Source organism: Aspergillus uvarum (genome assembly GCF_003184745.1).
Source record: "Aspergillus uvarum CBS 121591 unplaced genomic scaffold BO82scaffold_80, whole genome shotgun sequence".
In the NCBI taxonomy this organism is placed as follows: Eukaryota; Fungi; Ascomycota; class Eurotiomycetes; order Eurotiales; family Aspergillaceae; genus Aspergillus; species Aspergillus uvarum.
The window spans coordinates 59,203-86,600 of record NW_020291377.1 but is presented as its reverse complement, the minus strand read 5'-3'; the positions used below and the strand labels follow the sequence as shown (position 1 = coordinate 86,600).

The 27,398-nt window shown below is 52.3% G+C and overlaps 13 protein-coding genes and 1 non-coding gene across 14 annotated transcripts; 7 read left to right on the top strand and 7 right to left on the bottom strand.

Moving 5' to 3' along the window:
• Positions 1-325: 325 nt before the first annotated feature.
• BO82DRAFT_201006 (glycoside hydrolase family 16 protein) lies at positions 326-1,976 on the bottom strand. The gene is made up of 2 exons (XM_025630605.1): positions 1,077-1,976; positions 326-1,018 (listed from the first exon to the last, which is right to left on the bottom strand). The coding sequence occupies exons 1-2, from the start codon at positions 1,871-1,873 to the stop codon at positions 721-723; spliced, it is 1,095 nt and encodes a 364-aa protein (XP_025486880.1). The 5' UTR covers positions 1,874-1,976; the 3' UTR covers positions 326-720.
• A 2,022-nt stretch (positions 1,977-3,998) lies between these two features.
• On the top strand, positions 3,999-4,598 carry BO82DRAFT_358914 (uncharacterized protein). Its single transcript, XM_025636427.1, has one exon. It carries the CDS (start codon positions 4,105-4,107, stop codon positions 4,456-4,458), a length of 354 nt encoding a protein of 117 aa, XP_025486879.1. The 5' UTR covers positions 3,999-4,104; the 3' UTR covers positions 4,459-4,598.
• A 718-nt stretch (positions 4,599-5,316) lies between these two features.
• Positions 5,317-8,458, bottom strand: BO82DRAFT_346545 (uncharacterized protein; the record flags this gene model as incomplete). Its single annotated transcript, XM_025633759.1, has 11 exons — positions 5,317-5,826; positions 5,877-5,966; positions 6,021-6,091; positions 6,136-6,224; positions 6,278-6,819; positions 6,892-6,982; positions 7,034-7,552; positions 7,608-7,728; positions 7,787-7,933; positions 7,988-8,109; positions 8,176-8,458. 11 exons carry the CDS (start codon positions 8,456-8,458, stop codon positions 5,451-5,453), a joined length of 2,451 nt encoding a protein of 816 aa, XP_025486878.1. The 3' UTR covers positions 5,317-5,450.
• A 752-nt stretch (positions 8,459-9,210) lies between these two features.
• On the top strand, positions 9,211-11,505 carry BO82DRAFT_200984 (Zn(II)2Cys6 transcription factor). The gene is made up of 5 exons (XM_025630604.1): positions 9,211-9,308; positions 9,397-9,430; positions 9,492-10,625; positions 10,680-10,966; positions 11,026-11,505. The coding sequence occupies exons 1-5, from the start codon at positions 9,239-9,241 to the stop codon at positions 11,334-11,336; spliced, it is 1,836 nt and encodes a 611-aa protein (XP_025486877.1). The 5' UTR covers positions 9,211-9,238; the 3' UTR covers positions 11,337-11,505.
• Positions 11,314-12,648, bottom strand: BO82DRAFT_321292 (sterol desaturase family protein). Its single transcript, XM_025632733.1, has 3 exons — positions 12,270-12,648; positions 11,701-12,206; positions 11,314-11,643 (listed from the first exon to the last, which is right to left on the bottom strand). The coding sequence occupies exons 1-3, from the start codon at positions 12,497-12,499 to the stop codon at positions 11,474-11,476; spliced, it is 906 nt and encodes a 301-aa protein (XP_025486876.1). The 5' UTR covers positions 12,500-12,648; the 3' UTR covers positions 11,314-11,473.
• Positions 12,649-13,192: 544 nt separating this feature from the next.
• On the top strand, positions 13,193-13,283 carry BO82DRAFT_t304. Its single transcript has one exon. It is a non-coding gene; the product is annotated as a tRNA-Leu (tRNA).
• A 388-nt stretch (positions 13,284-13,671) lies between these two features.
• Positions 13,672-14,715, top strand: BO82DRAFT_295681 (CSN8/PSMD8/EIF3K family protein; the record flags this gene model as incomplete). The annotated part of the gene is made up of 2 exons (XM_025631876.1): positions 13,672-13,841; positions 14,142-14,715. 2 exons carry the CDS (start codon positions 13,672-13,674, stop codon positions 14,713-14,715), a joined length of 744 nt encoding a protein of 247 aa, XP_025486875.1.
• A 169-nt stretch (positions 14,716-14,884) lies between these two features.
• Positions 14,885-15,632, top strand: BO82DRAFT_200938 (uncharacterized protein). The gene has a single exon (XM_025630603.1). It carries the CDS (start codon positions 15,083-15,085, stop codon positions 15,545-15,547), a length of 465 nt encoding a protein of 154 aa, XP_025486874.1. The 5' UTR covers positions 14,885-15,082; the 3' UTR covers positions 15,548-15,632.
• Positions 15,277-17,301, bottom strand: BO82DRAFT_358911 (small subunit rRNA maturation protein TSR4). The gene is made up of 2 exons (XM_025636426.1): positions 17,036-17,301; positions 15,277-16,960 (listed from the first exon to the last, which is right to left on the bottom strand). The coding sequence occupies exons 1-2, from the start codon at positions 17,159-17,161 to the stop codon at positions 15,719-15,721; spliced, it is 1,368 nt and encodes a 455-aa protein (XP_025486873.1). The 5' UTR covers positions 17,162-17,301; the 3' UTR covers positions 15,277-15,718.
• A 152-nt stretch (positions 17,302-17,453) lies between these two features.
• On the top strand, positions 17,454-19,702 carry BO82DRAFT_200918 (putative prenylcysteine lyase). The gene is made up of 2 exons (XM_025630602.1): positions 17,454-17,812; positions 17,870-19,702. The coding sequence occupies exons 1-2, from the start codon at positions 17,653-17,655 to the stop codon at positions 19,453-19,455; spliced, it is 1,746 nt and encodes a 581-aa protein (XP_025486872.1). The 5' UTR covers positions 17,454-17,652; the 3' UTR covers positions 19,456-19,702.
• On the bottom strand, positions 19,593-21,719 carry BO82DRAFT_358910 (glycine hydroxymethyltransferase SHM2). The gene is made up of 4 exons (XM_025636425.1): positions 21,537-21,719; positions 21,428-21,478; positions 20,993-21,357; positions 19,593-20,913 (listed from the first exon to the last, which is right to left on the bottom strand). The coding sequence occupies exons 1-4, from the start codon at positions 21,570-21,572 to the stop codon at positions 19,950-19,952; spliced, it is 1,416 nt and encodes a 471-aa protein (XP_025486871.1). The 5' UTR covers positions 21,573-21,719; the 3' UTR covers positions 19,593-19,949.
• A 1,016-nt stretch (positions 21,720-22,735) lies between these two features.
• BO82DRAFT_200832 (RNA polymerase II mediator complex middle subunit MED9) lies at positions 22,736-24,066 on the bottom strand. Its single transcript, XM_025630601.1, has one exon. The coding sequence runs from the start codon at positions 23,754-23,756 to the stop codon at positions 23,133-23,135; it is 624 nt and encodes a 207-aa protein (XP_025486870.1). The 5' UTR covers positions 23,757-24,066; the 3' UTR covers positions 22,736-23,132.
• A 50-nt stretch (positions 24,067-24,116) lies between these two features.
• On the top strand, positions 24,117-26,228 carry BO82DRAFT_358907 (2,3-bisphosphoglycerate-independent phosphoglycerate mutase). Its single transcript, XM_025636424.1, has 5 exons — positions 24,117-24,268; positions 24,386-24,428; positions 24,488-25,225; positions 25,289-25,871; positions 25,926-26,228. Exons 2-5 carry the CDS (start codon positions 24,398-24,400, stop codon positions 26,134-26,136), a joined length of 1,563 nt encoding a protein of 520 aa, XP_025486869.1. The 5' UTR covers positions 24,117-24,268; positions 24,386-24,397; the 3' UTR covers positions 26,137-26,228.
• Positions 26,225-27,342, bottom strand: BO82DRAFT_358906 (tubulin-binding prefolding complex subunit YKE2). Its single transcript, XM_025636423.1, has 4 exons — positions 27,214-27,342; positions 26,928-27,123; positions 26,806-26,866; positions 26,225-26,742 (listed from the first exon to the last, which is right to left on the bottom strand). Exons 1-4 carry the CDS (start codon positions 27,272-27,274, stop codon positions 26,689-26,691), a joined length of 372 nt encoding a protein of 123 aa, XP_025486868.1. The 5' UTR covers positions 27,275-27,342; the 3' UTR covers positions 26,225-26,688.
• Positions 27,343-27,398: the final 56 nt, after the last annotated feature.

The following is a 27,398-nucleotide window of genomic DNA, read 5'->3' as shown; positions in this document are numbered from 1 at the left end:
CAGCCCCCACCGTGAGACCATTTTGCTTAGGTGATATCGATACAGCGAGTGCTCGCCATAAGGGGAATCGGAGTGTCAGAGTACCGTAAGACTCAGAAACATACATGGAACTGACCAGGGAGCCTCCAGCTCAGACCTGGACATAGATAAGAGATAACAGGAGTTGGAAATCTGTTAAAGTCTATCAAGTTGGAAGGATGGGGGCGGAATAAAAGCAGCCTGGCCCAATTCAGAACTCCCGCACACCCGTCTAGGAGAAAGAGTAGAAGGAAACAGTAGGGTCTTATAGGACCACACGCACATAGATTCGTATATACAGGAAGTAGTAAAGGTTTGTTGGCCCTGTGAGTCTCGACAATCCAGAGAGGAAAATGTAGATGAAACGAAGATTGAGGAAATGAGAAGCGTCGCAAAAGTGTACAGGATGAAAAGAAACAAGAAATCGACCAAGGTCGGGAGAAGAACTTCGTGGCAGGAATAGATGCACGATCACCTGGAGCTCAAGCAATAAGACAGCTCGCGCACAACCTTGGCCAGCAAAGCAGGAGCGAGGCTGGTCCGTTATGTCCCGAGGACACCGTGCCGATTGGGGAGTCGAGGCGCAAGAAACCTTGCATATGGAACCGAGAGAGATGGTGACTTTTCCGACCGAAGCGTGTAAGTAAACATTTTCGTTGCCGAGCAGACGGGTACTCTGTTTCAGTTGATTGACGACCCCGGCTATGATACCGGTTTGTAGCCCGATTTACTTCTCCACTCAGTCTGTTTCCAGTTTTGTTGGAAAGAGTCCATCTCTGTCCGCTCCGTGTTCCACTTGGCGTCGTCCAATGCGTGTTCGAGACGACCCTTCTTGCGCTGGCGCACGAAGAACAGGATGAATGCGGCGAGGAGCATAGCTCCGACCGCCGCAGAGCCAGCGTACACACCGATCTTGGCACCGGTGGGCAATTCGGCCCATTTCTGAGCCAGAGTCTTCTCCGGCTCCTTGTTCAATTCCACGGCAGCCGTCGAATTACCCCTGAAGTCTTAGAGTTAGTGGTGCGTCATGGAATATCTCAATGGCGAGGAGGACTTACGTTACGACCTTGATGCTCTCCCACGAGCCCGTATGGTTAGTATATTCGTACTCTTTGCCGGTGTGGAAGTCCTGTACGCGCACTTTCTGGACGACCATGTTGTACGGACCAGCATCATAGTCGATCTCTCCGCCTGCCCACACGATTGTCCCGTGGGGCTCGCTCGGGTCACCACCGGGCCAGATACCATAGCGGAGTGTGCAGGGGGTTTGCGGGTAGTTCTTGCCGTCCAAGGCATCCTCGTACTTCAGCGTGCGCACCAATGTGCCGTCAATCCACCACTCCAGTTTCGCGGCATCCCAGTAGGTAGTGTAGTTGTGGAACTCGGTGTCGGCGTTGGGAACATAGTGGAAGCCTCCGCGATCAAAAGACGTATCGTTACCCTTGCCGAAGTAGTTGGACTGGACTGAGCTGGTATTGTAGCCTACCCACTCCCAGTCGATCTCGTCCAGATCATCGGACTCCAACACGATACTGCTAATCACACCGCCACCTTTGGCCATCTTGACCCAGGACTCAACGACGCCGAAGAAAATGTAGAAGGTCGACTTGATGGTGGGGGAGTCCAGCTTCTTGGCGATGGTGAAATTCGCGCCGGCGTCGGTGATGGCGACATGGCCGTTGGTGGTCTCCCAGATCTTGGAATCGAGCGTCTCGTTGAATTGCCATGAGAAAGTCGTGCCCAAGGCGGGATCCGACGGGCATGTGGCATTGAGGGGGTTGCATGTGGTTGAGGTCTGAGCAGCCACTAAGTAAATCTGGGCCACGATCAGGGCCAGGAGGTTAAGGAAAGACATAATGGACGGTCACGTCCTTTAGGATCACCACGCTTCAGATACTGAGAAGTACGTTCCCCTGGTTTTGTCAAAGATAGTATTCAAGGGCGCAGAGGCGAGTCAGGACACCTGCGGGTCACACACGCTTGCTTCCTGGCAAGATAAGGTGCGATAAAGGGGCGTTTCCTGGCAGTGCACCCGGGGGGGAGTGTTTGAGATCGATTCCTCTAACGGTCCGTAAGGAGTGTGACCGAAAGCGTGGGGAAGAGGAAGAGAGAGGCAGAGTCAAGTCTCAAAAGAATGGCAGTGCGATCGAGTCGCACGAGGAGATTGAAAACCACCCACAAGAAGGGATGAGAGAGGAAAGAGGGATGGAACTGATGCGGAGGAAGAACGGACGGAGGGGAGGGGAAGAAAAAGAGACATTTAATTTACTAGGAACTAGCTGACCCCAACCACAATGACTAGTTTTTTTTTAACCCTTCTTCTTTTTCCTCCTTCTCTCTTTTCTTATCCGATCATAATAGTTAGAATTATGAGTTATTCTTTTTTTAAACCCGAATTGGAGACACGGACAAGGCGCATGTCTCTCATCCAAGCTGCGAGTCTGCAGTCGATGTCACTAGTTTTTGGCCCTAATCATTTCAGGGGCTGCTCCAAACAGGAAACCACCCGACTCATGAAGGGAGACTAGTCCTGAAACAGCCTGGTATGCCACAAATCTACCCTGGTTCGGTTGGCTAGCGTGGTCCCTGGCCCTGAATTTAGTCCAAATGAAGCTTGGTGCCGTCCCCACGACCACTGAAGGGCTCGGATTGTTCCCTGGACCAACATGATTGGGTCGAATAAGGCCGAAGATAGATCCGTACACCAATCAGGGTTCTGCTTCAGGGGAACAAGGGGTTCACTGTCAAACACAAACAGCAACTCCGGGATGAGTCCACAGTGTGAGACCTGCTGGCTGGGAAAGGGAAGAGTTCAACTGATTGAAATGATAAGCGCACCGGTACAGCAGCTGCACAGGAGTTGATCGAGGGATCATCGACCAGGAATGATACTTATGTATCCATGATGAAGCTATGAGTGCTCCTTACTACCTAGAAAGAGCCAATGGCACCGCCACTGCACTCTTTGTTGCTTCAAGTATCGTACCTGCAGCCACTGCCGAGCTCCCTCTGCAATTGCCCATCGAATGACCTTGCGTCCCACCCACCCACCCACCTCGAGGCACATATACTCCACGGTTCCCGAGGGACAATCAACCAAACAAGCACAGCTAAAGGCATGGATTTTCACTCTCCCTGTGAGGATCCATTCTTGGTCTCAGCACGGCACAGAGGGTCAGTGCCGTGGCAGTTCACTTGGACTGGCTGATTGGTTGGTGGCAAGTCATGTAGAGTAGGTTTGCGGCAAACTCAGTACTTCTACTAAGTACGTACCAGTAGATATCGGGATTGCAACGCCGTGAGGGGTGAGAAAAGGGGGGGAGCAACAAGGGTAGAATTGTCATCAGTGTTTGAAATTGTTTTTGCATCCGCACAAACATTCGATCTGCCCACCCCTCTTCAACCCTCCGCAGCCCAACGGTTTGCGCGAGTCTCCCAGAACCACGGCAAGGGAACACAACTGCAGATAAATTCGAAACATGGAGATGTCGTGTAGCCAGAATAGTGCCAAGCCATGCCTACTCCTCCTGTCTAAAAGTGTCTACAGTTGTTGCGATGGACAATCATTGACAGGTTAATCTATTAATGTCACTGCCTACGGATGCGACTTCGACACGAACATGCTCGGCGCTGGACTGTCTATTTTCCAGTACCGACCCACCCCACTTTCGCCCAGATAGGCAGACAGGTTGCATAAAGACCAAGAAGGATAAAAATGGAAAGGATGGAACTGTTCCCACTTGGTAAGAGAACCAAGAACACCACAACTTTGCAGATCACTGATCATGATAGTGAATCTTTCATGTCGGGCAATTTATTAAATTTGATTCATTGAGGGTATTATTATAGCATAAAGGTCATATCCATGTACATACATCGTAGCCATAGGTGGTTCGAAACTCGACAAACACATTAAACCTCCCCCTCCTCGCCCTCCTCCCCCAGCTTTCCCTCCTTCCCTCCTAGCTCCTGCCATTCCTCATCCACTCCCCATCATCAATTGAGATAGACTTTCGCAGGTCTCCTGACCGAGCTCCTCGGTTTCTCCACATAGTAGTATGACGGGCTCCGTCGATGTCGGTGGCGATGGCGCGCTCGGTTGGTAGGCAGATTGGTCTCCCCATAGTCGGGCTCGCTTTCCATCTCATGATTCATGGCACAGAGCTTCCAGAGCCAGAGGAGCAGCAGGGTGCCTGCCATCGTACCGAGGACGATACCCGCGATGCCACCCCCGGAGATGGAATTGGGGCAATTGGAGTCATCCCGACTCTGGAGAAGGTGGATTGGTGCCTGAGGAAGGAGGAAAAGTCAGGTGTCAATTTCCAGCTGGTCATGTTCATGGAAGATTGGACTCGGCCCGCCCGCGCGACGAGATCCACGGAACAGCAGGACTCGACTTACCATGGGTGTGTGGTGGTTGGTGTCAATGTACTGTACTGACTGTACCGTGCACAATTGATATTAAGATCCAATTGCTTTATGGTCCCCTCAATGCAAGCACAACCTCCAGGAAAGAAAGGAAGTCAACTAATAGGAAAACTCAGGAGGGATGGGATTGGAACCATATATCATCATCGTCAACATCATCATCATCTTCTTCTTCTTCTCTTCAACTTCTTGTCCATACGTTCCCGCAGCGGCTGGGCTGGTGTTTCCATTGACGTCAACCGTACGTCTTGGGCCTTGGTCACCCTCTCACAAAACTCCGTTAGTCCCCCCTCCCGCCTCTCACAAACCTCGGCTTGGCTTTCTGGTCTTGATGAGCGGATGGCTTATCTTTCCGATCGCCTGCCAATGGGATCAATTGTAAGCATTGCGCACTGCGCACTGCGAAGTGTCTTGCGCGCATGGATGAGCTTACCTTCACGTGTCGGGTGTGGTGGGGATACCGCGGGATACCTCGCTGCGCGTCATTGGTCCCACTGCCGACTACTACATAGGAAACTCCTATGTAATGCTTTGGGCCTTGTTTTTGGGACTAACTTGCATGAAGTCGCGCAGACGGGGGCTTTGATCTCGTCTGTTCTTTTGTGGTTTCCCCGCATCTGTGAAAAAGTGGACTTCAAGATGGCGTTGTTGAGATGCTAGACTACAATGTGTGTGTGTGTGTGCGCTACGCTCTCGATGTATGGGTAGCACAGTCTCAGTTCTAGATCAGATCGATTGTCTATTTCGAGTTCAGATTCATTAAAGCAACTGGAGGCTAGTAGTTTACTATCATTTCGGGAATCTGTCCTGAACCCCACTTAGCACCAAAAACACTTTACCTGTCGCGCCATCAACCACTAGCCAATGCTTGTGGTTGATGTCTTTTCTTTTCTAGGGTGCACGATATGACATATCCCTCATGGCTCGGGTGTGCTCCTAAAATAGTACCAACACAAACACCTGATATGTGGCTTGTGTAGCCGATGCAGAGGAAACTTTCCCACTCACAATCTCCTATGTCCCGGGGAAGGGGGCACACTGCCGGTCTCCCAAGCCGTCATGTTGGGCCCCAGCTCGAACTCGATCGTGCCCCCACGCGCCATGAGATCCTCGTGCTCGAACCAATTCTTCGTCCAGGCCTGTCCGTTGATTTTCACGCTTTGCACATAATAGCCCTGGTCCAAGCCATTCGCGAGAATCCGAAGTGTCTGGTTGCCGCTGATGGTCATGTTGAGATCCGGGAACCAAGGCGAGGCAATGAGATACACGGGCTGGGTGACCACCGGATAGATCCCAAGCATCTGCCACAAAAGCCATGAATTCATTGCCCCTGCATCGCTGTTGCCGGGGACGCCGTAGAGTGCGTCGTTGAAGCTGCATGGACCGTTAATCGTATCCTTTGGAATATCTCAGTCTGTAGTACTCACTATTTGTATCCGAGGCCCCTCGATCTCTGGACGCTTTTTGCTTGCTTGTTGATGTAATTGTACAGGTAAGGCGTGGCAAAGTCCGGCTCGTTACTTAACCACAGTCATTAGTCTAGTTCTGTTGTTGATTTAAACGAGAATGCGTACCCTATGTTGATAATTGTCGTGATTCCAGCTCCGTTCGATCCGAGGCTTTGCACGGACATATTTGGCGCAAACTGCTGAGTTAGACAGGGACCTCAGGGCGGCGGGGGAATCTTACCATGAGATCGAGTCGAGATTCGAATGTGTCCACGCCCCCCATGAGATCAACCAGAGTCTCCATGTCATGGGGAATGACGAAAGAGTATTCTAGACATTAGGTGCCTGAGTAGACATTCTATTATACCATGGATGTCACTCACCCCAGGGTACGGCTTCATATGTATAGTCCAGCCACTCACACTTGTCGCAGTACCGCGGATCATATGTGCTGCTGTTGAACGTGCCGTTGGAGAACCTAGGTGCCAGAAATCCTGTGAAGTTCAGACTAGACACATCCGGGTTCCATATATTCTGCCATCCAGCGGACCGATTCAAATACTTTTCCTGGTCACCGGGCATCTCTCCCGAGGCGACTTGACTCAGCGCAAAATCATTTAGGCTGTACTCAACGGTCCTGGATACACATCTTGTGTTACGATCTTGTGAGACGTAGCCAAGCTCGAGCCAATCACCCAGGGCGCCGCGCCCCTCTTTGGTGCTGGCCGATGGGTCTGTGGGGTCCCATGTGTTGTATGGAATCACCTCCGCATCGGTCTTCATGGCGGCATAGCCGTCAGTCCAGTTGATTGCCCCGCGAAGACCCTTGATGTATGCATCCGCCAACACATTATCGGCATTGGAGCCGCCTTGGACCAATCCATTCCAGTTTCCTGAGCGTCCATCTGGCAGGAAACCTTGATGCCTTCAGGAGGGAGAAAATATTAGAGCCACTCTTCCTTGGCTATTCCGTGCTGCTCATATCCAGGGATCATACCTCCATATATCGATCAGACCTCGAATCATGGACTCGTAGTAGTCAGGTTGATATATATGGTAAAAACTAATCGTGCAGCGGAAAATATCCCCTGATTGTATACATTAGTGATAGATATCGGAAGAATGTTCCTCATACTGACACATTGTATAAAAGTCGTCCCAGAATGGCTCATTCGACTGCCAGAGAGGATTCTCGCCAGTCCGATCGGACGGCATCAGGTGCATAAAGTAGAGAGAACTGTAGAGCAGCCGCACATGCGTCATGTTCGCTGTTTCGTCCAATGCAACCCGAGTCTTACTGAAAACATCTCGGTTCCATTCTTCCACAGTTGATTGCACCGTGTCATTCAAGTCCCAGGATGGAATCTCTGTTTCAATATAGGCGCGAGCCTTTTCTTCAGAAATGAAGGATACACCAACCCTGGAAATAATTTGAGCGCCGAATGTCGTGTTCCAATTGAAGAGCGCCCCAATGCGATCATTCATGGGTCCTGATGTGGCTTTCTTGTTAGTCAAGTTACCGTATACAGGCTGACTGATACCACCGTTGGCGAAGCTCTGATAACGCGGCATCGGCTCGGTGTTCCTCCCTGAGAAGGTCCAAGCTGTGTCTGGGGCTATAGAAAATTCTCCGTAGAAGTAGACCGTAAACGGCGCACCTGGTTCCCGATCAGACTCTCTGCAGAGAGAGTACTGTTGCAGGCTGGCACTCACCGTTGTTCCAGCCACCGATATACGTCCCATAGCCAGAGTAAGCTCGTCCTTCATCCTCCAATTGGATCTCGCCTGCAACGTAGAATTGCCCATTGGGGTCATTGGGTGACCCAGGAAGATACTTAGGCAAATGTTAGCGATGCAGAAGTTCGAAGCTATATGTGACCTAGGTGTCATACATGGGAAACATCGACCAGTACATGCTTCTCGCCCTCGGGGAAGCTATACTGGATGATTCCAGCATGACGAGAGGCCGAGAGCTCGACCTGAACGCCGTTCTGCAATCTTGTTGCAAAGTAGCCCACGCTGGCTGTATCATTGCCAACCTGAATTGCTTATGAGTCTAGACCGTTGAGCTTGTTCTCTTTCAAGCAGCTTACCCTAGGCTGGGCGTAGGTCAAATTGTTGAGCAGATTCACTGGAGGCGCAATATTTGTGAGCGGCATCTGGGGAATGATTCCATATTTCGGTGCGCCTCCAGTACCACTCTCATGCATCATGGCTAGGTAAGTGGGGAAATGCTAGTCAACGATTGAGGACTATTCATTGAGTGGTCACGTCCACCTACTGATCGCCGTGACATTTCCATCTGGCGTCCACCCCCCGTTGAGGACCGCCAGGCTCCAGTTTGCAGCCGTAGTATCGATACCTACCTTTGCCACGCCGAAAGGCCGCGCTCCTCCCACGAAGATATCGCCTCCTCCATAGCCTTTGCCTGGAAAGGGTCCTTCCGAGCCCATCAGGGCATTCACATATTGGGAGTAATCTTCCTGGATAGCAGCAATCGCCGGTACCAGGACAAATAGCAAAGCTATCAAGTGATGGCAGGTGGGAAAGCAAAGTGATTGCATACTGAGTATACTAAGCAGCTTCCAGAGGATTCTGGAGAAAAAGAACATGGGGCAGGAAAGAGGGGAAATTCACTGGGGTAAAACAGAGCTGCCTTCCAGTTTTATCCCCCGCCGGGGAGGGGAATGCAGACGATCTACGTGGGAACACCTGCATTTCATCCCTAACGTGCTGCAGCGACTGGCCACTGAGATCAAGATGATGCTTGCTTGCTTTAGACCGGCACAGTCGGAATAAAGAGCGAAATGGTCATGTTTTCTCTTCTTCCCCGCATTTCGATTAATGAAGCAAGGGTATCGATATTTGACATACGCACATACAGTACACACTAAACGTCATAGACGTAATCGAAAATCTGCGCTTCTTCCTAATACCAGTAATTATAATTGGCCAACTGAAAGGTCTTGTGGTGAATTTGCACTGCTGCTTATGAAAATCATCTTCGGCCTCGAAGGACTTCACTCATTCTGAGGTAAATGACGGTGTTGCTTGCTTGCATATGCTCGACCAGAAAGCATGTCTCTCAGCCTAAGCCCCACAAGCTGAGTCCGAGAAGTGAAGTTTTATACTTTGTACTTAATGCTTAACTTGAGAAGCTATTTACTGACCTATAGTTAGTTATTTGGTTGGTTTGTGCGGATGACTAAGCTAGTCAAGGCTGCTGCCTTCCCAACCGGGATCTAATCCGATCTCGTCTCCCTTTCGCAAACTGGTCTTCATGACGATCTATCAGCTTATCGATGGCTATGTAGAACTCGAGTCCCTCCAGCAGCACTGACACCATGTTTCAGTGCTCGCATTGCAATAAGACCTACCAAAGAAAGAGCCACCTGCTTCGGCACGAGGCGACGCGTACGCACTCCTCTCCCCCCTCGAGAGCCGGGGAACTCCGAAGCATGGAGGCTAATAAGCCCAGATACTACTGAATCTTTCTCTTCAGTATGTCCTATTTGCAATAAGGCCTTTCAAAAGCAGTGAGTTCTCATTCCTGCCGAGCCCCTTCCCCGTCGATGGGTTATGTCTGACAGGGTTCAGGGAGGTTGCGCGACGACATAGTAAGATATGTGCAAGGAAGTACAACAAACCCCCACCCCCACCGTCTAGGCCTGGCCGGAAGAAACGCTCCTGTGATGAGTGTACCTATTCCAAAACAGCCTGCGACAAGAACACACCATGTTCTCGTTGTAAAGCCCTGGGTCGGCAGTGTTCTTTCGGAAGTGTGGCGTCTTCGCCTACAGAAACTCTCTGCTTGACGCCAGTCCCACCTTCACCAGTATCCTCGCACAGTTCACTCGCAAGCAAGAGGTCGTTTTTCTTTCTCTCTCACTTCACTGACCCAGCTGTGGTGAAGGACAAGCTTGCAATCGCAGAAACAGCAAAAAGCTCTACCAAAAGGAACCTCGATGGCCTCCATCTAAACCTCGAAGATGCACTCAGCCCTTTCTACGCCATGCAGTCATTTATGAGCTTTTCTGCAGCTGCAGATATGTTCTTTCAGCCGTCATTCATAGCAAACCAGTATCCGGTGCTGGATCTCACCTCTGAAGGCGCCTTGTCTTCCGGGCTTGCCAGGCAACTGAATGACCTGATGGTAGAGCTGGTGGAAACATCAAACTCTATGGGTCCTGATAGTGAGGGCCTAAATAGGCCGCTTGATATCTCCGGCTTAATCCCGCTGTTTACAACTTCCAATCTTTCAATTTTCATCTCTGCTTATTTTCAATCCCTCCACTGGCATCTGCCGATTGTACACTTCCCAACATTTGACCCAGGAAATGTGTCAAACTCTCTCCTCATCTCAATCTTTTTGGCCGGAGCAACATACGCGACTTCTCAAGACGGAACTGTCGTGCCACCTGGGCTGCTTGACGTCGCCGAGGAGTATATCTTTCGACGCGTGGCAAATCTTTCGGCAGCATCAATTCATATCAGCCAGCTTTCTCAGTCGTTTCCAGAACTCGAAGTTGTTCAAGCAGCCCTGATAATCGAGATGCTTCAATTTGGACAGGGGAGTATGCAAACAAGACGGCGCATTCGGATCATAAGACACCCGTGTGTCATCTCCACGATACGCTCAATGGGCATTTTCCAATACAAACGGAGTATGACTCCCCAGATCTGCGATGTGCTCACTTGGAGGAAGCTCATAGCGGAGGAAGTCCTTGTACGGTAAGCACCCATAATATTGGCCACTGTCAAAGACATTTATTGAGACACCTTCAGAGTTTCCTGTTGGGCTTTCCTTGCGGACGGATTTCTCACGGTCTGTTTTAACAACCATCCTGCATTGTCTATCTTCGAGATGGATTGTGACTTTCCCTGGAACTCTGCACTATTCGAGGCCGAAAGTACATCTGCGTTTAACGAGCTTGTAACTTCGGACAACGGAGGACGGACCTCACTTCCAACCTTAAGACAATTCATCACCCGCCTACTCGACACAGATATTGGTGAGTTGGTAGCATGGAGCCGATCACTTGCAGCAGAACACACCCTAGTGTTGATGTACGGTATGTGTAATGCCTGTTTGGCCCCTCATGACAGCCTCGCTGATAAGATGTGGGATCAGCGATGCACTCCCTAGCGTTTCAGGCAAGGACCGGCTTACTCGGATGGATCTCACCGAACGCTATCAAGCTCGCTGCAGACAACTGGAAACGGATTTGGGATTCAATTGGTGGCATTTTCGACAAAGAGAAGACACAAAGTCTGGGCTATCCCAAGCATGCAGAAGAGCTTTGGTGGCTTCTAAATGCTACGCTCGACCGAACCGCTGGCCGGGACAAGAGCCTTTGCTACCTAGACACCGCAGCTACTGACGACTTGGGCAGGCTGAATAAGTTTATTCATAATGTTGCGGCGGAAGAAGGAACACCGTGATTGATGTTCATATTATTAATTACAGTACTCATATCATACATCTATGTACAGCATACAACAAAGCCCATACATCCCGGAAACGCCTCGATGGTTTGGATTCCAGCTCCTCTGGTCCATCTTTCCCGACATCATATCTCCTACTCGTTCTTATGCCTCAGTTCGTCGCCCTTGGCTTTGCGATATGTGCCACCTAATCGGTCCCAGAACGTGGTGAATTGCCCATAATTATAGTTGAAGTACAGATGATGCAGCGTGTGACACTCGGGTCCGTTGATTACGGCAGAACGTGAGAGGCATTCAGCATCGTCTAATCAGGTTGTCAGTTATGGTCATGGCGTTTAACAACAATGGAGGGGGGACGTACGGATCGCGAGGGTCCACAAGGTTACGAAGACAAAAAGCCCCAGGTAAGCCCACTTCTGCAGAGGGAACAGCAGTGGGAAGATGTGGTAGGGCAGACTCTGGGCCCAGCCATCGAAAGGGTTGAATGCATAGCTGGCGTACGGTGTCGGCACGACCCACTTGTGATGCTTCTTGTGCAAGAAACGGTAGACGGAAGGATGGTGCTCCCATCTGTGGATCCAGTAGATCCCTGTGTCCGTGAAGAAGATGAAAAGCGGGTATTGAAGATAGGAATACCCGGGGAAGGGCTCCTGGCTGGCGAAGTCATATAGCTTCGACCATCCGCGGATTTCCAGCAAGAAAAATGGAACAGTGAGGATGGACATCACGGGCATGGCAAATAGACCCTGCTTGATCTCCTGTCGGATCTGCTGGTGTAGGATTCGCGGATGCTTCATCAAAGACTTGTCGAATACGGTGTGGTATAGGATCGTGCTGCCAAGGAGGTACACGACAACACCGAAAATCCTTCATCATGACCATTTTGGTTAGCCACTGGATCCGATGACGCTTAAGTTGAGAGCAGCTTACCACATAGTGAAGAATAATGACAGGGCCTGTCTTGGGAGATGGTCACGCTTCCACCGGCTTGCATTGACATACTGAGACGCTTGCAGCGGGTAGTAAAGGCCGATGTGCTGATTGTAAAGGAATTGGGTCTCCATGGTCGCATTGCCCGGATACATCTCATAGCTCGGAAGCACTGCGGCGTAGACCTGGTCGAAGACGAAAGTGTCGAGGATATCAAGCAGGACATCCATGCTGGCGATTGTTGTTGTGCTTGGTCGCGTTTAGGGCTGGCTCATTCCCAGGAAGGTGGATGGTGCTGTTGCTCTATAGGACGAATCAGTCAAATTTCGTTCCTTGCAGGTGGTAATATTGAGTTTAGGCACATGGGAGCTCCTGCAGGATAGGCTATGGGGTTTAGGTTACTCTTGATTTGATTTATATACGGGGTTTACCTACCTACTTTCGGCGATTCCCTACACGGCGATTCCCTACCGCGGGAATTCCCTACCACGGGAGCCCGGGTATTCCAGTCAGACCACTGATTAAGGGGCGACGAACGGTGGCGTGGTGGTGATACGGTTCTTATCCCGTAGTTTACTGGTGGGTTATACACCATAGCCATTGATGGTAAAGGGGTATCTCCTATGGTTGCTACCCTATACTGCTGTATCGTCCACAGACGATTACCGATCAAGCCCCGTTGACCTGTTTCCATGATTTATATTCACAGGTGCCGCCTACCTCATCCGCCTAACTGCACCGATTCAGTCGATCACAATGTCCTCAAAAGGCACTACAGTCAGTTGAGTAGTCATGGAACTAATAATGTGGTAACTGTTTCGCACAAACAGTCTACTGTGTTTGTCGAAGCTCTACTAGCAGAACAATGTGCATTCTTTGCATCTGATATAGAACATGTAGCAAAGTCTCCACATATATCAAATGGCAAGATGGCCGAGTGGTCTAAGGCGCTAGTTTTAGGAATTTCCGAAACACTAGTTCGAAAGAGCGTGGGTTCGAATCCCACTCTTGTCAATTCTTTTTTCTTGTTATCGTTCGAGACAATGTTGTTATATCAATCGCTCCTTTCCATAACATTGTTTTTTTTTTTTTTTTTGCCTTCCTCTAGCCCTATGTAGGCGGCTCAGCTGCCATTTCGTGCGTTGTATGTCATATGTCACCGTCATCAGGCGGTTATGGTTATACCGCCCATATCCTGCATCGGAGAAACTAACCGCCTTCGGCATCCTTCCGAAGGCATGCCCGCCGCACAGCGAGACAATCACGAAAAACCCACCAAAAACCGACGGGCAGAGGGCAGCCACACCAGCCAGGCCAGATTCATACCCCTCGCCAACTCGACCTTCTTCCACCCCCTTCCTCCCACCTCTACCCTCCCTCCACAAGTCTTACTTTCGTCAAAATGGGTGTCACCTTCGACAAGTGCGAGACCCGCCCGGCCAACATTGATGCCATCCTCAACGGCCTCGACAGATACAACCCGGAGACAACCACGGTATTCCAGGACTACGTCGCCCAGCAGTGCGAGGACCGCACCTTCGATTGCTATGCCAACTTGGCCCTGCTGAAGCTGTGAGTCCCCCTTCTTCGCTCATGCGCCCACTATCCTACACACTGCACCTCCTTCCCGAGAACCAAGCGCTCCGACGCGGGGATAAGAATAAATGGTTTTTATATGATGAAGAAAATCTCATTTACAATCACGTTTCCTATTACCTGACACCCTACTATGGGGCATGTCGAGATCTCAATTCTCCTGAAAATGAAAGCCACCCAAGCTTCTATTCACCATACACTGCATCGCTCTCCGCGCCGAGTTTGACGGTACTTGTCATGGCTAACCCGTTCCTCGAATTGTCTTTGATCCAACAGCTACCAATTCAACCCCCACCTTCTCCAGCCCGAGACCGTCACCAACATCCTCGTCAAGGCTCTCACCGTCTTCCCTTCTCCCGCTTTCTCCCTCTGCCTTGCTCTGCTCCCCGCCCACACCCAGCCCTTCCAGTCCTCCAACCCCGAAGCCCAAGCCGCCGCCCAGACCTCCGACTTCGTTGAGTCCGTCCAGAAGCTCGCCCGTCTGTCTACCCTCCTGGAGTCTGCCCAGTACGCCCAGTTCTGGTCCACCCTGAACTCCGACGACCTGTACGCCGATCTGGTCGCTGACGTCGCCGGATTCGAGGAGCTTGTCCGCATTCGCATCGCCGTCGAGGTCGGCAAGGCCTTCCGTGAGGTCAACGCCGAGGTCCTGGAGCAGTGGCTCGACCTCCGTAGCCGTGAGGCTCTCGAGAAGTTCGTCGCCGAGGTCTGCAGCTGGGAGGTCGACGGTGCCGTCATCAAGGTGCCCACGAACAAGGAGAACGAGGCCCGCAGCGAGGTCAAGAGCGAGCGCGTGGGTGTGGATATGTTCGGTCGTGTCATCCGCAGAGGTTTCGAGCAGGCCGCATGAGCGGAAAGTCCCCAAATATCATCATTTCGAGGATTTGCATCGGATTTCCCCCCCTTTTCGAATCATCCAAAAATCGCAACCGTGACGTCTTATTCAAATCTCGTTTCTCTCTTTCGGACCGCTTTTTCCGCCCTTCACATTCTTGCTAATACTTTTTACTTATGTTTCTCCTTGTGCCTTGAAGGTTGATCCGGGGCTCTCGATCTAGCCCCGTTGATCCTTTTCAACCGTCTCATTTCTTCTCCCCTTCTTCCCCCGGTCCATCTGTGAAAGATGCACCGAGAGGAAGAAGGAAGAAGGAAAACCTGGGACAGGCATAATCCGAACTTCACCTATGACTTATGAGTCATGAAGCTCCCAAAATAAGATGATGATGAAACCCCATGGGGAAGAAAAACGGAGAGGGTTAGACCAACATGTGGGGATTAGAAAGAGACAGGGGGACTGGGAAGTCAGGAACCTGGCGCAATCGGCGTTTCGAGTTTTGGTTCGCTGCTTTGCGTGTGTTGATTACCATCTTCGTCATCTACATCTAGATGAATATGTCTCTCTCCCCCGTTGCAACGGTGCCTTTCCATGCATTCAGTTCTTAGTCCCAAGATATCCTTTTTTTATTGTAAAGCAGAAAGGAACAAGAGGCGAGGAAAACAAAAAGAAATCACTCCAACAATCATATAGACGTAATTCAGTGGCATTGTCTGTCGCAATGCTTGATAATAATCGGAGATACTTGTGTCTGGATGCATGTATCATTGGATATACATTTGAATTTCCAGCGAGGCCAAAAAGCTCAATGGCGTCTATGAACATGGTAGAGTATGTATGTATATAGTATATATGGTCATCATCAACATCAAATTATTCATGGGTAAAGCGTTAGGTGTGGGTAGTGGGTGGAAGAAGGGAGGGTTCGGATTTCAGGTTCACACCCGTTTGTCTTTTTCTCCCCATTTGAGGGGACGAAAAAAAGAGTAGAGCGGAATCCATCCATCCATCAATCAATCTATTTAGCAGCCTCCTCCCACTGCACACCCGCCCACTCCTCACGATAGCCCACGACGCCGACCTCCTTCGGTCCACAATCCCGGCCACACACGGCCAACATGATCGTCCCCCACTCCATGCCGGCGTCACCGAGCCCGACGCCCTCCCGGCCGTCCTCGAGCACACTGATGGCGTGCGGCACGAGCTGGAACTCGAACACGCGCTCGCTGCCGCAGTACTCACAGCGCGGGATGCGGCTGGAGAGGGACGCTCCCCCCGTCGTGGCGATGTGCGCGTTGGCGGGCTTGTGCGCGAGGACCTCGTGCAGGCGCTTGCCGATGGCGTCCGTGTGCGAGTAGAGCAACGGGTTGCCGCGGAACTGGTACCGCAGAATCTGCTCGGGGTTGTGGCCCAGCCGGGTGGAGAAGCGCATGAAGGCCTTGTCCAGCTCGGACTCGAAGGCGTCCTTGAGGTCGGCCCCGCCGCTGCCGCCGCCGGTGTCCTCACTGTTGTCGATCGTCACATTGTCCGGGATCGTCGGCGTCGAGGGCCGCGAGAGCGTCTCGTACTCGGCATCGAGGTAGAACCGCGGGTACGGGGCCGGGAAGTCGGAGTCGGCGGGCCACGGGGTGACAGGGCCGGAGGTCTCCTCGGGGGGGGTAATGGTCTTAGATAATGCTGCGGGCGGTGGGGGTGGGGAGGAGACGCGGACTTTGTCGGCGAAGGAATCGGAGAGGGTGTTGGCAGCAGCGGCGGCGGTCGTCGATGCCGGGGTGGATGGTTTGGCGACTAGACCAGGAGAGGGGGCGGGCGCGGCGAACGGGTTGCTGTTGCTGGAGAATGGGTTGCTACTTGCACCAGATCCGCTGGAGGAGAAGGGGTTGGCGTTGGCGGAGACACTGCCTATCAAGGAGGAGGATCCGAATAGACTTGCGCCGAGATCCGGTTTAGGAGCCTCGTTCTTCGTCTTCTCCTCTTCCTTGCTGGGGGCTTCAGTTGGGATCTCCTCCACTTCTTCCTGTTCCTTTGCGCCTCGGGGCTGTTCGCTCTTCACCTTGCGGGTAGCGCGCAGGGCTCTGATGCTGCCGGGTTTGCGGTTGCAGGGTTTCCTGGGACAGGCGAAGATGTACAGACGTCGCTCGTTGTCGGGGAAGTCGTCAGGGAGATCACCGTGCAGTTCGAGGAGGAGAAGCATGGGCGAGTTGCAGACTTTGCATTTGGCGAATTCGCCCGGAGGCGGGGTAGCGTCGTCGAGCCAGGTCTGGGGCAATAACATTCGTCAGTGAGCTTGTTCTTGTAGATGCTTTCTTGTGAAGCGGTGTCCGAGGAGATGTACCGGAGTTCCACCCAGGTGACTGATTGTGTCTTCTAAAATCTCGTCTGCTGCGTAACCCAAGAGCACGCCGGTCTCGGTGAAGTCCCCCTCATCGTCGAAAGATGAGTCGCTGTCATAGGGGTCCATGATCGGTGAGTCAGATCGGTCAAATGTAGCGATATATGAATAAGATAATATGCGCAGTCGCGACGAGGACGTGCAGTTGGCTTCAAGCACAATGCAATGGATCGAGTGGTCCTGTACGAGGCAACTGAGCGATGCGATGATTTTTGGGCAGCTGGGAAAAAAAAAAGCCCGTAGAAAAGCGATAAGCGATAGAGTCCCGAGTCCCGGCCCCAGGCACCTTAGCCTAATCGGGATTAGCTCCTTTGATATGGCTCGATGCATCACCGACGGAGTAACTACAGCCTACTTCTTCTTTTTACTCACTCTCACTGTCTGATGTCTCTCATCGCTTCTGTTCGCGTATAATGACCTGTTGAGTGTGTCTGTTACTGAGTAGAAAAGTGCATATCTCTGTCTGCCGTCGAAGCGTCACAATATCATCATCGAAGGAATCGGTCCCCTGTGCAAGCACGGAACCCATCTCTACTCTATCCATTAAGAAACTTGCTATCATGAAATCCCATCCTAATCGTCCATCATTTGTTTACTTCCTATATACTCAGCTCATATACTATTGGTTCATTCTATGCTTCATTCCTGGCAGCAATGCCGCTAAACAGCAACCCTTGAGCTCGTTCGGAGAGATAGCTCCTAAGAAAGTCGCGGTCATCGGTAACTACTACCATACTCCATTGCAATCCAAGCTTTGATGACTGACATCCCAGGTAGGAGCTGGAGCTGCAGGATCATCGGCTGCATACTCTCTCCGCAAGTACGCTGATGCCCAGCATGTTCCCGTCAACATCACTGTCTTCGAGCGCTCTTCGTATGTTGGAGGCCGCTCAACCACGGTCAACGTCTTCGACCACCCGGGTTATCCGATCGAACTGGGGGCTTCGATCTTTGTCAGCGTCAACTACAACCTGGTGAATGCGTCCAGAGACCTGGGACTCAACGCCCGGAGCGCCAGCTATGAGCGACCCCGAGAGACCGACGACACCATCGGCATCTGGGACGGGGACCAGATGGTGTTCGTGTTCAAAGACACCTCTGGCTGGTGGAACCTGGCCAAGTTGCTCTGGCGATACGGATTGGCACCAGTCAACGCCTACCGACTGATGAAGTCTACCGTCAACAAGTTCCTGCAACTCTACGACGGACCCATGTTCCCTTTCCGGTCCCTCACCCAAGCCACCGAGGCCGTCGGGCTCCTTAACACCGTCGCCGTGCCCGGATTGGAATTCCTGCGGCTCAACCGCATCTCCGATCTCTTCTCCCGCGAGATCGTCCAAGCCAGCACGCGCGTCAACTATGGACAGAACCTAGGCCTCATCCACGGCCTTGAGACGATGGTCTGCCTCGCCACCGACGGCGCCATGGCCATTGAAGGCGGCAACTGGCAGATCTTCGACGGCATGCTCAAGGCCTCCGGGGCCTCCGTGCGTGTGAATCACACCGTCACATCCATCAACTGGGACGCCCAAGGTCAGCAGCACCGTCCCGCAAGCCTCACATTCAAAGCCAGCAGCACCGCTTCTTCAGCTCAGACCGAAGAAGGTTATGATGAAATCATCATCGCCGCCCCTTTCCAGTTCACCGACATCACCACAACCCCACCCCTGCAGACCACCCCCGACGATGTCCCCTTCGTAAAACTGCACGTAACCCTCTTCTCCTCCCCGCACCGCCTCTCGCCAGCCCACTTCAACCTCCCCGGTCCCAACACCCCAGAAACCATCCTCACCACCCTCCCCCACGACCTGGACCCTACTGTAGGCAAAGCTGAAAAGGGCGTCGGCCCCGCCAACTTCTGGAGTATCAGTACCCTCCGCACCGTGGTTGTTCCTCCTCCTCCCCCTTCTCATCCTACTTCTTCGGAATCGGAAAACGACCATCCACAGCAGGAGCACTATGTCTATAAGATCTTCTCCCCGGAACGCCCTACCGCCGCCTTCCTACGCTCGATCCTCGGGCTCGCGGACCCACTAGAGGTCCAGGACATGAAGGAAACTGCCACCACCTCGTCCATCGAAGACCTTCCAAGCAAGGACATCAGTTGGTTCCATGAGAAGGTCTGGCGGCCTTATCCGTTCGTCTATCCGCGAGTGACCTTTGAGGAGATCGCGCTGGCACCCCACGTGTGGTATACCGGGGGCATCGAGAATTTCATCTCGACGATGGAGACGAGCGCGTTGATGGGGAAGAATGTGGCGGCTTTGATGGTGAAGGAGTGGGAGGAACAGAGGGAGAAGGCCGATGTGGCGATGGGGTCAATGGGGTTCAGTCAGGGTGGGGATGGTAAGGTTGAGCTGTGAGGTGTAGACAAACTTGGGGAATAAGTGATTGAAAGAAGGAGCACAGCTTAATGGGTGACGCAGGAGGAACCCCAAAGGCACCTTGAACTACGTATAAACAATCCAAAGAGTGCTACTACCACTGCTACGATATGGAAACAAATGAGAGAAGTTGAACTTCACGAATTATTAGCTCTGAGTTATCTGATACTGATACTAAACTCAGTCAAGGCGGTTAAAGCCTTTGATTTTCAACCACGAACTTTTCCTGTCCTGTTGAAGAAAGTGTTGAAGAAAGCATCCTGGTGCTTATTTTTTTTCTCCTCAAATCATTCACACATGCTCATGCATATCCATGTCCCATGACCCGCGTAAGGTTGAAAAAGCAGTCCTGTATAAAACCCCTGTATAAAACGACACACCGGCTAGATGTTGAACTCGAAAACCAAAACAAAATCATAAAAAGAAGATGTGGTATCATATTGTTGAAGGCTACCCCGGGGCAGTGATCACACTTAGACGGGGAGGGGGAAGGTGCTGGCCCACTGGGCAATCTCCTTGCGGAGCTCGAGGATCTCGGGGACGGTCTCGGAAGCGACCTTGGCCTTGAAGTCCTTGAGCTTGTTGGCGCCCTGGGGCAGCTCGCTCTGGACCTGCTTGCAGATGTTGATGGACTGGTCAATGTAGCGGGCAATGCGCTTGAAGTCGTCCTCGGACATGCCACGGGTGGTCATAGCGGGGGCACCAATGCGGATACCGCAGGGGGTGAGAGCGGACTTGTCACCGGGGATGGAGTTCTTGTTGCAGGCAATGTTGATCTGCTCAAGGACAGCCTCAACACGGGCACCGTCGAGGCTCTTGGGGCGGAGGTCGACGAGGACCATGTGGCTGTCGGTACCGTCAGAGACGAGCTTGTGGCCCAGAACCTTGAACTCATTCTCAAGGGCCTTGGCGTTCTTGATGACCTGCTCCTGGTACAGCTTGAACTCAGGGGAAGCAGCCTGCTTGAGGGCAACGGCGAGGGCAGTGATGGTGTGGTTGTGGGGACCACCCTGGTGACCAGGGAAGACGGAGAAGTTGATGGGACCCTCAAGGTCGTACATGATGTCCTTGCCGGTCTTGGCGTCGTGGCTGCGGACACCCTTGCGGAAGAAGATCATGGCACCACGGGGACCACGGAGGGACTTGTGGGTGGTGGTGGTGACGACATCGGCGTACTCGAAGGGAGAGGGGATGACACCGGCAGCGATCAGACCAGAGATGTGGGCCATGTCGACGACGAGGTAGGCGCCAACCTTGTCGGCGATCTTGCGCATACGCTCGTAGTCAATGAGACGGCAGTAAGCGGAGGTACCAGCGACCAGGATCTTGGGGCGGTAGAGCTCGGCGTTGGCCTCGAGAGTATCGTAGTCAATGATACCAGTCTCAAGGTTGACACGGTAGGGGAAGGTCTCGAAGTAGGTGGAGACAGCAGAGATCCTGCAGGAAACGACGTTAGCAGCTGGTTTCAATTGACAGCAAGAGCTTGCATGAAGCTGAGCAAGCTTTGGAGACGTACTTGCGGGAAGGAGTTTGGTAACCGTGACTCAAGTGACCACCGTGGGGGAGGTCGAGACCCATGAGGCGGTCGTGGGGGCGCATGAGAGCCTGGTAGACCTGGAGGTTGGCAGGGCTTCCACTGAGGCACTGCACGTTGACACCCCACTTCTCGGAGTCAAGGTTGAAGGCCTTGAGGGCACGAGCCTGGCAAGTAAGCTCGATGGCATCGATGTGCTGGTTACCACCATAGTAACGGGCACCGGGATAACCCTCAGAGTACTTGTTGGACATGGGAGAGCCCAGGGCATTGAAGACGGCGTGGGAGGTGAAGTTCTCCGAGGCGATCAGGACAATGGATTCACGCTGACGCTGGATTTCTTTCTCCTGTAGAATTACATGTTAGTATCGTTCTTGACCATTGGTTGTCAACGAGGAATTGAGGGGGAGAACATACCATGATCTGGGCGATCTCAGGGTCGGACTCGACGAGAGACTTCTCCATTTGCTGCACCGATGAGTCAGTCAACTGCTTTGGTTCTTTCTTGAGGACATGGAGTACTTACGTCCCGGTGGGACTGGGGGAGGGCGTAGGTGGCCATTGTGTGTGATGTGAAGATGGAGGAGGGAATGGAAAGGAGAAGAGAGGAAAGAAAAGGATGGGATGAGGAGGAAAAGAAAGAAAGAGAAAGGAAGATTGAAGGGGGAAGGGAGAGGTAGAAGAAGAGGTAGAAAAGAGAGGGAGGATCTGGCGGGGTGGGGGAAAGAAGATGCGCGGCGGCGGACTGGGTCGGGAAGGGAAAAAAGTTGCCTCAGGACGGAGGTCACAGACCAATCTTTCCTCCTTTGAGCCCCGCAGTCCGAACTGGACGACGGGAGGCAAATGAAAAAATGACAAAAAATGACTCCCACTAAGAAAAATCCGGAGGCGGTCGCAAGTCCGGGAACGACATCGGAGCCGTGCTTGCGAAAACCCACCGACTCCTCCGTGGGCTACGGAGTGTCCATTCTATGCGTTCTATGCGTTTAGTCGCCGCTATTATTCATCGCCTGCCACAATCCTTGGGATTTGGAGGCATTTCGCTCGTTTCTGCCAAAAGTCAATCCTGTAGATTGCACATCGTTTCCCTTTTGATTGGTGCTTCAATACGATATTCCGAAGAAATAAATTGTCTAGATTCAAACCAAACCACCAAAACGCCCAAAAAAAATTGGTTGGCTGTAAAACCACGGTCTGACTCACCGTCGCAGGTATCCACTGGAGCTTGCTCGCCGAGCAAGCAAGCAGCACCAGCAATCTATTCCCGAGAGGTGATCGGACCAGGTTACGTCTATGTAGTGCATTGTTTCCAGCCATACGAAAGCTGAATTTCAGGTCACGCACGCAAGCCTTACAAGTAGAGATAATAGTCACAGGAGATTAAAAAGCTTCATTGACTGTCCTTTTGACTTATGCAGACCTCCACCTCTTACAAAGCTCAAAAAAAAAAAAAAGAATCTTTAGTTCACCACTTCGTCTGTCATCAGCTCAATGATAACCCCGAAAGTCCTTCCTTGCAGATCAATATCACCTGATGTACTGCGGGTCTCATTCCAATGCACAATGAGGACCGTGGAGGCCAGAGCGGGGTTGTCAAGCATAATGAACAGCGCTTCCCAGCTGCAAGATCCCTAGAGAGCAGCTTTTGTGAAATATCGTTCAGCCACTAGCATGCTGGTTGCATGGCAAACGTAGGTAAGGGGCAGGACGGCCATGGTGGTCGGTACTATCCAAGTGTCTGCAGTTCTTTCTAGAACAGCAGCGGTGGCAGCTTATTCCCTTGTATTGCTGTGGCTTCAGGTAGAGTCCGCAGGCCTCTTCATAGCGCAGCGACGTTCCATTAACAACAATCTGAGCCAACTGACCGTGCCAACAGCCAGGGGTTCGATGATCGGGCTACTTTGCAGTGTGCTGGGCTATCAAAACCAGTTTCTGTGTTAGACCCAACCCAACCCAACAATCGACATGAGTTCACGTGAATTGAATGATACAGCGGGCCCGAGTATGCATGCTTGATACTAGCCGGCTTCGAGAAGAAGCGTCCTGCTCCATTGGGTTATGACCGAGATCATGGCGGTGCTCCCGCCATCGTTGATGTCCATAGGTCTACCGCTCACAGCCCTCAAGATTCAGTGATTCTGGCTTTGCTCGCGCCCCGAGGACTAGCTCTCCGGCCAAAGTCAGAGATGACTGATTTGAGCTTTGCGATACGGTCCTCGAGCTCCTGGATTTCTACCTCCTGCTCTGTAACAGAGCGGTCAACATCTGGCAAATTCTCCACCACTGCCTGCGCCTTCTGAATTCGGATCTTGATCGAGCTGACCTCGGTCGGGAGATCTTTGATATCGAGCGGTGGGGGTGCATTCGACCCCAAGGCTGCAAGTTCGGCCGAGGCGGAAACCGGTCCAGGTCCTGCGGATGGAACCGTCAACAGCACTCCAGGGTGACCGTGGCTTTCATTCCCAGGTTGTGAGTGAGGCTGGCCAGGAGCACTTGTGGGTTGTCCGACCGGGCCCGAGCCTCCACTGTTGACTTCAGCGGCCCTGACGCCGTTACCAGCTGTCCCGGGGGATGCGAGCAGGCGAAGCAGAAGACCGTGCAATGGCGGAATGATATCGAAAGTCTGCGGGGGCGGAAACGGAACCGCTTGAGGTGTAATGGGGGTGTCCTTCACGATTGGGGTCTCGGGCGCGGAGGGCGGTGGTTTGGCTGCGGGTGTGAAGGCCGTTGGGGATCTGGACGCCATGATCGGAAGAGAACCGGGACGGCGAGAGTCGGCTTAGTGTATTCTTGCGGTTGCAGGATGAAGACTGACAGCAGGCAGGAGTGGGCACTGAGCAAGAGACGAAATATGGGGCCCCTGATTTCGGGTTGCTGGGTAATTGTTTAGGGAAGAGCCGGAACGTGGAGGTAAGTTTTGTTGCGGGCGGACGAGAACGGCAGGAGAAAGAAGTGCCCGTGCCAGAGCAAAGCTGAGCAGTGAGCAGTTGGCGGTTGGCGGTTACCAGAGACTCGAGAGTGACGTCGGGAAGAAAACAACCCCAAAGCGTCACCGGGAAGAAAAAGGAAAAGAGCCCCTCCCCCTCATCCATTCCATCCCAACCCAGTTGTTTTCACCGGGCCAGCCTTTTTACTCCGGTCTCTCCACCAGTCCACCTACTCTTCTTCCTCTTTCGTCCTGTCTTCTTTCTTGATTCTCTTTTTCCTCCTTGCTTCAATTCCTATTCCTAGTTTTCCTTCCCAATTATCCATCTCCAAGTAAGTATACGTCTTTTATCCACTCCCCCCAATCACGATGCTCGGAACTATACGTCGCTACCTTCAAGGTTCCTTTGCCCCGCCGTCGAATTCGCTGACCAGCCAATTTCTATTCAGCATCACTTCACCATGGTTAAGGTTGATCAGAAGGTCGCTTTGAGTAAGTCGATTCCCTCAGAACTGTCTTTGATATCTCAATCGACTAACCCATCTGCTCAGTCGTCATCGATGGCTGGGGTGTCGCCGGGCCCGACTCCCGCAAGGACGGTGATGCCATCCTCGCCGCTGAGACCCCCTTCATGTCTGGCTTCGCTGAGGCCGACTCCAAGACTGCCCAAGGTTACACCGAGCTGGATGCCTCGTCCCTCGCCGTCGGATTGCCCGAGGGACTCATGGGCAACAGCGAGGTTGGCCACTTGAACATCGGTGCTGGCCGTGTTGTCTGGCAGGACAGCGTCCGCATCGACCAGACCCTGAAGAAGGGTGAGCTCAACAAGATCGACAACGTTGTCGCCTCCTTCAAGCGGGCTAAGGAGGGCAACGGCCGTCTGCACCTGTTGGGTCTGGTCTCGGACGGTGGTGTCCACTCCAACATCACTCACCTGGTTGGTCTGCTGAAGGTTGCTAAGGAGTTGGAGATCCCCCAAGTCTTCATCCACTTCTTCGGTGATGGACGTGATACCGACCCCAAGAGTGCCGCCAAGTACATGCAGCAATTGCTTGACCATACTAAGGAAATTGGCATCGGTGAGATCGCTACCGTCGTTGGCCGCTACTGGGCCATGGACCGCGACAAGCGCTGGGACCGTGTCGAGATCGCCATGAAGGGTATCGTCACTGGCGAGGGTGAGGACAGCGAGGATCCCGTCAAGACGATCAACGAGCGCTATGAGAAGAAGGAGACCGACGAGTTCCTCAAGCCTATCATTGTCGGCGGCAAGGACAGACGTGTCCAGGGTATGTTTTCACTTTCTTTCATGGCGTGGATGAATGGCCTTACTGACGGATAATGTTCGACAGACAACGACACCCTGTTCTTCTTCAACTACCGCTCTGACCGTGTTCGTGAGATCACTCAGCTGCTGGGTGACTACGACCGCTCCCCCAAGGCCGACTTCCCTTACCCCAAGGACATCCACATCACCACCATGACCCAGTACAAGACCGATTACACCTTCCCCGTTGCTTTCTCCCCTCAGCACATGGGTAATGTGCTGGCGGAGTGGCTCAGCAAGAAGGACCTCAAGCAGTGCCACGTTGCCGAGACCGAGAAGTATGCCCACGTCACTTTCTTCTTCAACGGTGGTATCGAGAAGCAGTTCGACGGCGAGGTGCGTGACATGATCCCCTCGCCCAAGGTTGCCACCTACGACCTGGACCCCAAGATGAGCGCCAAGGAGGTTGGTGAGAAGATGGCCGAGCGCCTTGGTGAGGGCAAGTTCGAGTTCGTCATGAACAACTTCGCTCCCCCCGACATGGTCGGCCACACCGGTGTCTATGAAGCTGCCATCGAGGGTGTTTCTGCCACCGACAAGGCTATCGGTGTCATTTACGAGGCCTGCAAGAAGAACAACTACATTCTGTTCATCACCGCTGACCATGGGTAAGTTGTGACCCTAACCCCAGTTAATATGATATGAGCTAACAAACCCCGCAGAAACGCCGAGGAGATGCTTAACGAGAAGGGCACCCCTAAGACCTCCCACACCCTCAACAAGGTTCCTTTCGTCATGGCCAACGCCCCCGAGGGTTGGAGCCTCAAGAAGGAGGATGGTGTCCTCGGTGACGTCGCCCCCACCATCCTGGCTGCCTTGGGCGTTGAGCAGCCCGAGGAGATGTCCGGACGCAGTCTTTTGGTTAAGGCATAGATTTAGTGTATAGACTATAGTTCAGGTTTCTAGATACGGCGATTTATGAAGCGATGAATATTAATGGAGCGCCCGAAGGGCATCAAGTGAATTGTAGGAGGGTGATTGGTTGCACACATAGAACAACTGGGATATTAGATTGATAGCTCCCTGGAACCCAGTAATATTACTCCGTACCTTGAGCGATATGATGGTTCTTTCTGTCCCTTTTGGGGGCAATCCCACCGGTGATCGATTGAGGAAGAGGTAAGAAACCACAAAACTGAATCATTGCAAGGGTATCTAAAACCACATACTTTTTCCATCGACAACGAAGAGTAGGCTGGTAAAGGTCCTACACTGGAGATCTCACCGATCGTCTCTCTACATCGCTGTCCGAATTGAATGCAACTGTGCTGCACAGTTGCTGAGGCATCAACCCGCAAGACCACCGACAATGCGAGTGCATCCAGGTCCGTCGTTCTGATGCACAGGTCCCTACCACGCTTAGGAAGTGTGGGGGGGCGGTTCATCCTCAGTCTAGAGCTAACTCATTATACCATCCTCCACCACTCAAGCAGAAGCAGCGGCGGCTTGTTGCTGAACCTGGGTTTGGAACTGAACAATCTGTAGAATCCATCAGAATTGCTTCTAGTCTCAGCTTCAGACCCCAATCAACTCAAAGCTTACCTCAGTACGTTTCTTGTCCGACTTGTCCTGGTTCTCCTGGATTTGTCCCTCGATCCGCTTACTGTAGCTCAACCATTAGACCTCTTTTTGTTTTGTCCACTGTAAGGAATACGGTGGCATACATTTCCTTCTCAATGAACTCCAACCGTCCATTGACAGCCATGACAGCCTCAGTCTTATCCTGCTTCAAGAGGACCGGACCGATCAGCTTATAAATGTTGGACTCGTCATCGAGCGTGTCGAATTCCTTCTGTACGCCCAGGTTCTCTTGTTGCTGGGACTCGAGCTTTTGGCGCGCATCGACAAGACCGTCGAGTTCTGGCAGTGGTGAGGGGTTTCTCGTTAGCAATGAGCTATATGACGCGATGCGCTTAAAACCCAGCCACGGGGCAATCCGAGAGTACACACCAGTCTGCAATTGCTGGAACTCATCCGAGAGCGCCTGCATTTTTTTCTGAGCGTCCGCCATATTTTTGATCGGTAGTTTTATGGTTCTATAGAACTGTTGAGTAGGAGAGAGGGGTTAAAGTAACCAACAGAATAAGCTGGGAGAAGGTGCGGGCGGGCAGCTGCGCGGGCGGCGGCTCGGAGGG

Coding starts and splice junctions, on each gene's coding strand:
- BO82DRAFT_200938 (XM_025630603.1), top strand. CDS start 15,083: ATGATGATGAAACCCCATGGGGAAGAAAAACGGAGAGGGTTAGACCAA.
- BO82DRAFT_358907 (XM_025636424.1), top strand. CDS start 24,398: ATGGTTAAGGTTGATCAGAAGGTCGCTTTGA. Junction 24,429..24,487: donor TGATCAGAAGGTCGCTTTGA/GTAAGTCGATTC, acceptor CCATCTGCTCAG/TCGTCATCGATGGCTGGGGT. Junction 25,872..25,925: donor TTCATCACCGCTGACCATGG/GTAAGTTGTGAC, acceptor CAAACCCCGCAG/AAACGCCGAGGAGATGCTTA.
- BO82DRAFT_358910 (XM_025636425.1), bottom strand. CDS start 21,572: ATGGCCACCTACGCCCTCCCCCAGTCCCACCGGGAC. Junction 21,358..21,427: donor CTGAGATCGCCCAGATCATG/GTATGTTCTCCC, acceptor GTAATTCTACAG/GAGAAAGAAATCCAGCGTCA. Junction 20,914..20,992: donor TACCAAACTCCTTCCCGCAA/GTACGTCTCCAA, acceptor CGTTTCCTGCAG/GATCTCTGCTGTCTCCACCT.
- BO82DRAFT_358906 (XM_025636423.1), bottom strand. CDS start 27,274: ATGGCGGACGCTCAGAAAAAAATGCAGGCGCTCTCGGATGAGTTCCAG. Junction 27,124..27,213: donor GTTCCAGCAATTGCAGACTG/GTGTGTACTCTC, acceptor CACCACTGCCAG/AACTCGACGGTCTTGTCGAT. Junction 26,867..26,927: donor GAGTTCATTGAGAAGGAAAT/GTATGCCACCGT, acceptor GTTGAGCTACAG/TAAGCGGATCGAGGGACAAA.
- BO82DRAFT_200918 (XM_025630602.1), top strand. CDS start 17,653: ATGAAATCCCATCCTAATCGTCCATCATTTGTTTACTTCCTATATACT. Junction 17,813..17,869: donor TAAGAAAGTCGCGGTCATCG/GTAACTACTACC, acceptor CATCCCAGGTAG/GAGCTGGAGCTGCAGGATCA.
- BO82DRAFT_201006 (XM_025630605.1), bottom strand. CDS start 1,873: ATGTCTTTCCTTAACCTCCTGGCCCTGATCGTGGCCCAGATTTACTTA. Junction 1,019..1,076: donor GAGAGCATCAAGGTCGTAAC/GTAAGTCCTCCT, acceptor CTAAGACTTCAG/GGGTAATTCGACGGCTGCCG.
- BO82DRAFT_321292 (XM_025632733.1), bottom strand. CDS start 12,499: ATGGATGTCCTGCTTGATATCCTCGACACTTTCGTCTTCGACCAGGTC. Junction 12,207..12,269: donor TCATTATTCTTCACTATGTG/GTAAGCTGCTCT, acceptor GTCATGATGAAG/GATTTTCGGTGTTGTCGTGT. Junction 11,644..11,700: donor CTTGTGGACCCTCGCGATCC/GTACGTCCCCCC, acceptor CAACCTGATTAG/ACGATGCTGAATGCCTCTCA.
- BO82DRAFT_200832 (XM_025630601.1), bottom strand. CDS start 23,756: ATGGCGTCCAGATCCCCAACGGCCTTCACACCCGCAGCCAAACCACCG.
- BO82DRAFT_358914 (XM_025636427.1), top strand. CDS start 4,105: ATGGCGCGCTCGGTTGGTAGGCAGATTGGTCTCCCCATAGTCGGGCTC.
- BO82DRAFT_358911 (XM_025636426.1), bottom strand. CDS start 17,161: ATGGACCCCTATGACAGCGACTCATCTTTCGACGATGAGGGGGACTTC. Junction 16,961..17,035: donor GTCACCTGGGTGGAACTCCG/GTACATCTCCTC, acceptor TTATTGCCCCAG/ACCTGGCTCGACGACGCTAC.
- BO82DRAFT_200984 (XM_025630604.1), top strand. CDS start 9,239: ATGTTTCAGTGCTCGCATTGCAATAAGACCTACCAAAGAAAGAGCCAC. Junction 9,309..9,396: donor GCTTCGGCACGAGGCGACGC/GTACGCACTCCT, acceptor CTTTCTCTTCAG/TATGTCCTATTTGCAATAAG. Junction 9,431..9,491: donor AATAAGGCCTTTCAAAAGCA/GTGAGTTCTCAT, acceptor GACAGGGTTCAG/GGAGGTTGCGCGACGACATA.